The 10757-nt window shown below is 32.1% G+C and overlaps 1 protein-coding gene across 4 annotated transcripts in view; it reads right to left on the bottom strand.

The window, feature by feature from the left end:
• The window catches only part of LOC129972775 (pancreatic lipase-related protein 2-like), a 36243-nt gene that overhangs the window by 11314 nt on the left and 14172 nt on the right, over positions 1–10757 (bottom strand). For 3 of the 4 annotated variants that reach the window (XM_056087028.1, XM_056087031.1, XM_056087030.1), the window contains exons 4-6: positions 9974–10082; positions 8889–9005; positions 1495–1611 (exon numbers count right to left, since the gene is read on the bottom strand). In XM_056087028.1, the coding sequence (XP_055943003.1) occupies positions 1495–1611; positions 8889–9005; positions 9974–10082 (343 nt within the window). The remainder of the gene's footprint in view (positions 1–1494; positions 1612–8888; positions 9006–9973; positions 10083–10757) is intronic. The other variant, XM_056087029.1, reaches the window with a different exon arrangement.

Raw genomic sequence — 10757 nt, 5'->3', positions numbered from 1 at the left:
TAGTCTTTTTTTTTTTGAACATGTGCAACAAGACATATATGCCCTCTCTAACTGTACCTAAGAATTCGAGCAGTGAAACGGATGGGTGGACAGAATTTCCTATCGATTAAATCGTCTTATTCTGCTTCAAATTCTTTGAGGAGAACTAAGGTGTCTGTTGTGTTTTAACCTTTTCTAGGGCCGTGGGAAGTATGCTTCCCACCAAATTCATCAATCTTTGTATGAAATGATGTAGGTTGGCATAATTTCTGAAACATTTTTTTAGTAAGTCAGAAACTTAGATGCTTCAGTTCTTTATCTCAGACAAAATGATTTGTCTTGACTTGTTACTTAATTATTAATGAACCAAATGAATTAATTAATCAAATTAAATTTATCTAATAAGCTAAACGAATCCCTTTTCTTATTCTAATTTCAAGCCTAAAAATATTTTAACATAATATGACTAGAAAAAAATGGCCCTTTAAAGGGTTAAAGTAATTGTTTATTTTTAAGCTGAGCACATACATAAGCTTCATTCGAAAATTTGTAGCTTCACTTTGTATCTACTATAGGAAAGACGCTGTTGTTCTATGAAACCTATAACTCTTCGTTACAGCCGGTTTATTGATATATAAATTATAGCTATTTTTATACATTTAGATTTTGTGGTTTTATTTGAAGCCAATTGGTAATATTATTATTCTGTACATCTATATATTTTCTCCTGTTTTCTGTATACCTTTTAATTTTTTTTAATCATATAATTACATAGAAGTAAATATACACTTTGCAACAATCTAGCCTTACAAATGGAGGTAAAACGCATGTCAACAATATAATGCCTTTTTTTAGAAGGTTGTTGCGGAATGTAGATTCTATAATTTTCAAATATTTCCCCAAAAATTTCATTCACTTCTCCACTAATTATGCATTTGGCAGTGGAATTAATTAATGATCACCAGAGGGAAGTCAAGTGAGTTGATTAAATTTAGTTTTAGAATTTATTAAAGATCTTGAGGAGAGAAAATAGTATAACATCACAAAAATAAAAGATACGTGCAGTTAGATGAGATGGGCAATTGCGTTTCACATGTCATTTAAACTTCCTTATACGTATAATGCTGCAGCAATAACACTTTTCAGCTTTATTTGATATTCGAATCCATTAAATAGCTTGAGAAGAGGAAATGTCATAACGTCACACACACACACAAAAAAAATGTACTGTTAGATGACATGGACAGTTGTGCTTCACATGTCATTTAAACTTCCTTATACGTATAAGGAAGTTTAAATGACATCGATAACACTTTTCAGAGCTATTTACATGCGTTTTCGATGGCAGTTTTTCTTAAAGCCAAACCATCATAATTATTTGTGTTATAAAAATAACAAAACAATGTGTAAAAATTTCTGTATAGGAAATACCATTTTTTACTCAATGTAGTATGTTTTTCTGTGCATTTATGACGCTATTTCCTTTGATTGACTGGGAATTGATATGTGACTTACAGTTTATTGCTGCTCCCACAGCATTATCTTGTTTCGACGAATACACACATCCCAACTGGCGTCGTCCTCCATTAGGGTAAAAATCCATATGCCCAATTGGATCACTGATTCCCAACCCTAAAAAGAAATCATTGCAACTGCTTTTATTTAAGAAGTGAGAGAAAAAAGTGTTTACTAATTCCAAATTATTGAAGATAAGATCACTGGTTCCTTCGGGCAGCCTCTCATCTTATCTCATTACAATTCATGCAATGAAATCTATGTGATGATCAAAAATTCAACACATGACTGTTGAGACTCAGCATATGAGGAAGGAAATCCCAGTGGCAAAATAGACAGTGTATATTTAAGTTTGCAAGGAGATGTAAAAATTTACTGGCGCAGTGCATTGCTACTAGAGATGCATAATCCACGATTTTTTTGAATAACAAATAATATTGCTATTGTTATTTTTAAATATGCGTTCCAGATATTTGTTATTTCAATCATATTATTAATTAAAAATTATTACTTAATATTAAATATAAAATTTATTAGTTGTAATTAATACTTAATTTACTAATTTAAGTAACGTGTGATTGAATTAATTTATCTGTTTCAGCTTACTTCTTAAATTTTATTTTTTTCTCAAAACTATTTATTTAATTTATTTATTAGAGTGAACCATTTTCTGGAAAAGGTGAGTTAAAAATATATGTCATTTCTTTAAAACGTTTACTTTAGTCCTATATTCTACCAATAGATCTCGCCAGCAGTAAACAGAATACATATAATCAAAGTCAATCATGTCACGAGCAATTAAAAATGATCTGTATGGAATAGTGCATCATCAAATACGAATATCGGTCACTCCCGTAAAGTGGAGCGGTGACTTCGCACTCTCCAGTGAAGCCTCGCACTTTCACCGCTCCGATAAATTTCAGTGATATGCAATTCAATGATACGATACGATAATTCCAATAACCGGTCCGTTCACTTTTCAATCCAATCACAGATTTCTTTCGAGAGCTTCCATTGGACAGATCGTATCGATTGTAACTTTCCAGTGAAGTCGCCGCTCCGGCAAATTTCAGTGATATTGTATCGATTGTTACTTTCTATCGTGATCCAAAACCTGTAATCGAAATATCACCAGTAAGATGGTATCAAGAATTTGAATCACACCCCTCTTTGAAAAGTATTGATCACTTGTATTTGTGACTTTTTGATATTGGTTACATAATAACCGCTCTTAAAATATTAGTCATCCCTAATTGCTACTAGTACATTACCAATTTCACCGGCGTCCTGGCATAGGGGTAACGCATCTTCCCCGTAATCTGGGCGTTCCGTGTTTGAGCTCCGGTTTGGGCATGGTTGTTATTCCTGTTCAATTTGTGAAATGTGTGAACGTGCCCTCCTGTAAAAAGGGGTTGTGCAAGCGAATGACTGATGCTGAGTAGTTAAGTCTTACTCTTGGCCCAAGATGGCTCTATGATATATCCAAGAGGCGCTCTCCTTTAGGCTTAAATCGGCTGTTTTTGAACAGCGGGCTTGTCCATGGCGAGTGCCATAAGAAACAACAACAACGTTACCAATTTCAAATCTGCTGAAGGCTAGATCACTGGTTTCTTTAGGCAACCTCTCATCTTATCTCATTATTAACTAAGTTATTTAAAGCACATTGACGAATCTATATGGTGATCAGAAACGCAACAGATGAGTGCTGCGCATGGAAGGAAATCCTAATTTTGAAGTGGACAGCTAACTTTCTAGTCCATAGAGAGAAGTAAAAATCTACTAGTACAATAAATGTATTGTTCTTAAGGGATACACCTTAATTCTTCGTTACGAGAGATGATATAAGATTCTCTGGGAGTATTTTACGTTCTTCCTTGAAATCTACTGGCTTTCCGGCCCCTTGAACTTAGACCTTCAAGGAATGGAGCGCTGCATTTTCTTATTGGTTATGGTTTGGTCATGAATTGTTTAAATATGTTTCACTGTGTCCATTTTAATTTTCTCATGTTAATGTCTATTTCTATATAGTTTTTACATTATGATTCCTCGTAAGGGGAATGGGTTATATTTCCCATGGGTTCCAGCATGGGTTATATTTTATGAACTCAATGTATCTATTTTTAATTTGGTTATAAATTATCTGCACCTTATTCTCACCCATATCCTGAGGTTAATTGACATTTAAATTTTGAATTTTGTAAATTTGATAAATAGTGCAAATGAGCCGATTCCAGGTCTTGTGAAGAAGGCGACTCTTCCCGGCGCACTTTTATATCACCTATAGGCCCAGAGCCGGCCTTCTTTATGAAGGGGACCGGATGCAAGAAACCATTTGGGACCCTAAATTTTTTTAAAAGTAAATAAAAAAATTAGAAACAAGAACAAATATTACTATTGCATGATTGTTTAATGCATGATTTTGTTTTTGCTATTAATTACTTCAGGAAAATTACAATTTTTTGCAATTTCGTTTTGGGTGCATAATATAGGAAGTGCATTTAAGCGTTATGTACACATGTTTGACAGAGAGTAATTCTTTATTAATTTTAATTTGCTTATAAAAAAACTCATCATTTATTATTGTAACTGTCGATATAAAGAAAAGTTTTAACACAGTTAATACCATTAAAAATAACTCATTATAATTATTATTTAGTATGTATTGCAATATGTGTTGTACGTTATTTATATCCCTTTCATTCAAAATCGAATCTCGTAGCAAAACAGTTTCTTTGATTAGGTTTTCATCTGCATCTCTGTTGTAAAACGTTACAAAGTTTTTGAAAATTTTTCTAATTCATGTTTTTGTAAGATTTTTATGTCAATGATTATTTTGAAATACTTTTAAATCTCTCTTCTTTTTTTTACAACAGTATTCGTTACCGAGTTAAAAAAACAACATCTGAATTCCTCAACCGGGTTTCGCATAATTTCCTCTTCTGCTGCATCGGAAAATGCTCTGAAATATTCAAATCACGTACTATCACTTTTGCTTCGTCTAAAATTAGTTAAATTTTGGATTTCAGTTTTAATTTTATTGACTAAATCAAAAACATAAGCGAATTTGTTTTTGCTTGAAATAGTTTATTGATAGTACTAATGTTGGACAATATTACAAACCGTACTATTAAATATAAAATAACTGTCATTTCTTGTATTGAATCCAATAGACTTTTAGCCTTGGATACCGCTGTATTATTGTTATTTGCATCAATAAATTAATCTGGAGCATTACAAGTTTCTTCAAACTGTATATACACTGCTTTAACCAAATCTATTTTGGCTGCTCAACGATTGCCGCATAATGAGTTAAAAGTAATGTTTAAAACAATTTGTAAAATTTCTCAATTTTTTTTTGTAGATACAGAAAATAAGCAATATAAACAATGTAATGCCCCCCCCCCCAAATTACAATACACACTTCTGGAAGCGGAAAAAAAAATAATAAATTAAAAGAGTGTGATAGGCAAGGCACATAAATTGATGAGGGTTTAGAGAAAGTATTGTAGATTGCACTCTTTTATATTTCCCTTTCATGTAGCTGCCGTTGTCGTCCACTACAATCCATAACATCTAAATCAAGCTCACTTCATATTTTCTATAAAGCTTTTGATAGTCCTTCTCCAATCACATCCGTTATTTCAATAAGCCCTATAAATGATTCATTTACAGTTTATCTTTTGTCTTCAAAATTTACAAGCCTAATAAGGACTAAAGTTTGTTTTTTACGGGAATTATCAGAAGCAGAATCGATTTGGATATTGTAATACGTGGCTGCCTTTATATCGTCTTTAAATTTCTTCCTCTCTTCTTTCCACCCCGCTATTATCGTCCAGAACCGGTTCTTGCTCATGCCGGGGACTCTCAATCGCGTTGCCCCGGCGCATAACCCTCAGATGTCCGGCCTTGTGTCGTCATGGGTTCAGTCAAAATCAAATCTTTAAGAACAGGTATGAACTACACTTTGATCTTAACCAAAAGGCCGAGAAGAAGCTTTTCTGTATTTTACTAAATGAGCCCATGCAGGCGGACTGTCATTCTTTTAAAAAATATCCTGGCTTTACAGAATAACGAGTGGAAGCTGTGGAAAATCTTAAGAAAAAATAAATAAATGATTACTTGTAATACATTTTAGATGTAAATAAATAGCAACATTAAAAATTTGTTTCCATATAGTGTAATCTTCTGTTCATAATTTTCGCATATCAAAACTCATCAATAAAATTATTTAAACACAAAATAATAAAAATGGAAGATTACGTGGCCAGAGCGGACGTGGTCAGAGCGGACAGTGGCTACAGCGGACACGTGAGAGGAGCTGGGTGGGAAGAGCGGACATTTTTGCACCTATTGTGTTGTTTTCCTAATCAGTCATATGTCATCTATTGTGTAGTTTCGAGCTTTGCACCTGCTGTAGAGATAAGCCGATATTTTTGAGAGAGAAGGCCTTTCTCCAAATATGCCCATTAAAGTATGGAATGTATATGGACAGCGTCATAGGACAAATAATGCTGTTGAAGGGTGGAATTCCAAATTAAATGCAATCACTAGCAGAAACCAGCCTAATGTCCACTTATTAGTTAAAATACTAAAAGAAGAAACACAAGAAGTGTCTTTTAATTTGAAATCCAGAGAGTTAGGCAACCCTGGAATAAAAAGGAAAAACGCATATGTAAAATTGGATGAAAGAATTGAAAACATCCCAAAAGAATTCGAAACATCAAATAATTTAGAAAAATGTCTAAGATCTTTAAGTTTTGTAACTAGGTTGGACTAAATTCTATGGTAAATGATATTTATGCCTTTATAATAAAGGTTAGTTAATATTTATTTACTTGTGTTTCTTTTTCTTTTATTTACTTGTATCTGTTTTATATATTTTACTTTTAGTATTTATTTTTACTTACATTAATGAAACTAATTAATTTTATGGCAATTGCACCTGTTCTAATATTTATTTGACTCTAAAATACAGTTTTCCACAAAATCTCTGAAATTCGTTCATACTCTTCATTATACTGTTACTTACTATTAATTTTTAAATATTTCTCTGAAAGTTTTTATTTTTATTACATTTCGCTATTTTTAAAATGCATTCGCACTATAATATAATATAAATAATTAAATTTGATTGGCAAAAATGTATTTATCCTTGTAATTCGATAATCGAGTGCAAAAACAGAAAACTTCGGTTAAAAAACAAAAAAACGTTATCACACGGTAAAGAGATTTGCCACTTAAAGCACTGTTTTAAATTATATTTGTGATTTTTAAAAGTATTTATTTACTTATTTATCTGCACCCTTTATCTGTTCTAAGATGGGGGGAAATATGTCCGCTCTAACCACGATGAGTTTCGGAGTGTCCGCTCTGACCACGAAATCTTATGTGTCCGCTATAGCCACGTCCGCTGTAGCCACACCACCAAAATGGAAGACCTCCACTCATAACTTTTGAAGCAATCCAATATAAAAGAGATGCAAACAAAATGTGCTGTTTATGATCCAGTTACTCATTTTTATTCATGCAGATTTTATTCGCAGATCGATTCATCAGTCTATTGAATATCTATCTATATATTGATCACAGACATCATTTTTCCTTTTTTTTTTTTATAAATAAATTGGATAAGAAATATAGTTTTTCCCCCTTCTACCATTTTTTTATGCTTGCTATATTCCTCGACCCTGTTGAACATTATTATTAAAATGAACAAACAAAATCATTTTAAACATTTTTTTTTATTCACATGTATTATGACACGTTTTAAGAATTTCATTTAATCCTTTATTTATCTGTTTATACATTTATTTATTCATTGCGATTTTATTCATTTTATGTAAATCTTATTTTTATGCTCTTCATCATTTCGGTTTCTATTTTGTTTCTAAATTTATTGTTTATATCAACCGATTTATTTTTAAATTCTCGTTTGCTATGTCAAGCTTTACACCGTTGGGAGGGCTGAAACGTTGGGGGGAAAAACGCTCCGTTGGGAGGAAAAAGAACGCCATCCAAAGGCAAATAATAAAATAGCGGTCTTCCTGAGATCTTGGAAGACTCACAAAACTCCCGCTTCAATCACAAAGGGGAAAGAAATGCCCGATTTGGATGCTTTAGGCGCTTCTTCACTAACACACTTCACGTTGTGTGCAATCGTAAACATTTAATGCAGAACGGATTTTACAGAATGCACGAATTTCTCTTGAGAGCGGCGAGAGACAAATATTTTTTCCAGCACAGATTTATCCGTTTAAAATTAACGTTAAGAGAAAAAGAAATAGAGGAACGAAAGATTTTTTTCAATGTTTATAAAAGTAGAAAAAGGATAATAATAGTTTCGATAGTGCGCTCAATGTTAAAATGGGCCAATCGACAAGTACTCGAAGGTTGGACCATTGTTATGAGCTACTTCACTGAGCTAGAATGAAGGTGAATGAGTTCTTTCGTAGGAAGATATCCATTTTGAAGGATTTGGTGGTGAAGCTATCTTATTTTTTCATAAATTTATTTTTTGCTTCTTCGTATGATTTTTTTTCCCTCACATAAATTTAAAGAATAAAAATTCGTTATAAGAAAGTTATGCATTCAGAATGAAAATCATGAATGCATTTCAAATTCTCTTCACTACTGATAAGCAAAAAAAAAAAAAAAAAAAAAAAAAACAGACGTGAAACAAAGCTAGCACGAAAATAGATTTAACCTCTACTAGATGGGTAATCACATTCATTTACTTATGGAAATGGATGACTCTATTTACCATAACTACTATCTCACAAAAATGTGTTTCAAATTATCTTAAAATCAAAAAATGACCTTTTCAACAATATCGATTTCATTTCTGTTCATAGTTTTAATGAACATTTTAAATTCAATATACAATTTGAAAAAATAATGTTTTTATGTTATGAATTTAAATTCATCCGTGAAAATATTGAACTGCCATTCAGTTTCCATTGTTACGATAAAAAAAAAAAATGCTTTCTTTGAACATTCATTTCGAAATAGGAATTTTACTTCCGGTATTATTTTGCAGTATATATACTTTTAAAATGGCATGCGTTATAATTTGTTTTAACTTATTCAATTAAATTCGTGTCTTTTGTTTTTCGATCTTAATCAAATAGCAAGATTAATTTAAAAAAAGAATAAGCATTTTGCATTATTTTTAACAGCCTACAAAGTCGATAATTTTGGCGAAAAAGGGGTCACCAAAGGCGGCTAGTTTTTTTATATATTTGATGAAATTTAAACTATTGGCAGAGAGGAAACAACCCGTGACCGTAATATAAGATATGTAATTGCCACGAATAATGAAAGGTTGGAAGTCCAAGAAGATGCTGATTGACAAGTCATGTATAAATGGTTCTGCATATCCAAATTCTCGATCTTACCTCCCAAAAGGTTTTCTGCCCCGTCCGTATGTATGACATCTACTAAAAGAGCGTCTGTTTTGTCAAGTCGAACTTCAGGTTCAGCATCTTGGAAATATGGACCGGCTGGATCTAAACCTATTAGAGAAAAATTTATCATAACAAGATCCAGTTACAATGATAAAATTTGTGGTAATTGTGTAAATCTTGGATAAACTTATCTATTACTCATTTTCCCCTATCATATAATTTATCGATATATTATGCTTAGAAATATTAAGCAGCTCTGATTCATTTGAGAGAGCAGAAAGCACTCGAAATATTTATTTATTTCACATAAATTATACACCTTATTACAACTTTTGTGGATGACTTAGTTTTATTTTTTGCTTTTATGTTCAACTAGCATAATTCCATGAGTCATTGAATAAATAGTTAAAATTGCGATTTCAATCTTAGATATATTATTTTGAACACCAGGTAGATGGTGAAAATGACACGAGAGATAAAAACCATTCTCTGAGAGTAATACCATAAAATAAAACTCAATAATTGAACAATTGAACCAATATATTTAATACTATTATGAAAACCCAATAACCAGATTCTTAAACTGATACATTGCTCCGATTTCACAGACTTCTATCTCATATAACAGTTCTTGACACAGAGATATGACAACAACGGTCTGCCCTCCAGTTTCAAAAAGCACTGCAAAAAAAAAAAAAAAAAAAAAGATAGAATCTCAAGTGTCAAAAACTGGAACGATTCCGAAAATCAGTTTCATAACTACTACGCAAGCAAAACTCTAATCAGAATATTCCATGTTTATTACGCGAGTAAAGTTTAAATTGGTACCTAAGATGTAGCACATACAAAATTACATGACCTGACTAAATTAATACCATCAGTATATGACAGGCGGACATCTCTTCACCGAAGGCGGATGTTCTCTTTTAATAGTTTATATATGCGTTTTCAACATACGAGTGATGCACCATGTAAAAATACCTCATTCCTTTTCATACATTGCTTCCTCTCACGTTAATTTTATGATACATCACTTCAATATCAAGCAAACTTTTGAAAATGCAATCATATCATACCGGTTATTCTTCCTAAATTTGGTATCTCGGCACCAGTATATCCTGCAGTGTGAGCACCCAAGCTATGGCCAATGATGTGGACGCTCTGAGGAGTGATTCCGGTTTCATTCTGGAACACAATTGTAATAAATTTAGAAAATTATAAAAGTGCGAGAATTTTCATATCCTCTTTACTTCATTGAGGCCGAATATCGATAGAGAAGGGCAAAGATAGGCAGAATGTAAATTCAAGTTCATGCTTCATGAGTAACAATCTATGTATACGTAAAACACTAAAGTACTTGGCACAGAAATCGTTATTATGACTTATGGCCGAATGACACAGTCAAATGTAAACAAACCATCCTCATCTAACAAATTTCACACTGCTTCTTTGAACTTTTTTATAGTTCTACTGAATTGGGCGCTTCGCTTAACTAATTAATGGAGCTGTGAAGTGTTATTAGAAATGTTCTGATGAGGGCTCGCCGTGTCAACAAAGAGTGCATTCAGTCAAAAGGATGGAGATATGAAAGAAAGCAAGAAACGGACTATAAATAGAAAGTTTAAAAGCGCAAAAATAGAATTCACTGTCGTCTAATGAATAATCGTTATCACGTGACGATAGAAATTGCTTTTCATATCTTCTAAAGCAATTATCTCACAAAAATTATCTTTTTATTGCCTTTAGATTTAAAGCATTTTTTAAAAAATAATATCAGCTTCATTTCAGTATAATTTCTCTCTAAATATTAATATTATTTTTAATTCGATTTAAACAATGTCTTTAAATATTATGATGGAA

Source organism: Argiope bruennichi, chromosome 6, assembly GCF_947563725.1.
Source record: "Argiope bruennichi chromosome 6, qqArgBrue1.1, whole genome shotgun sequence".
Lineage (NCBI taxonomy): Eukaryota > Metazoa > Arthropoda > Arachnida > Araneae > Araneidae > Argiope > Argiope bruennichi.
The sequence above is the reverse complement of the archived record's forward strand: the minus strand, read 5'-3'. Positions and strand labels throughout refer to the sequence as shown.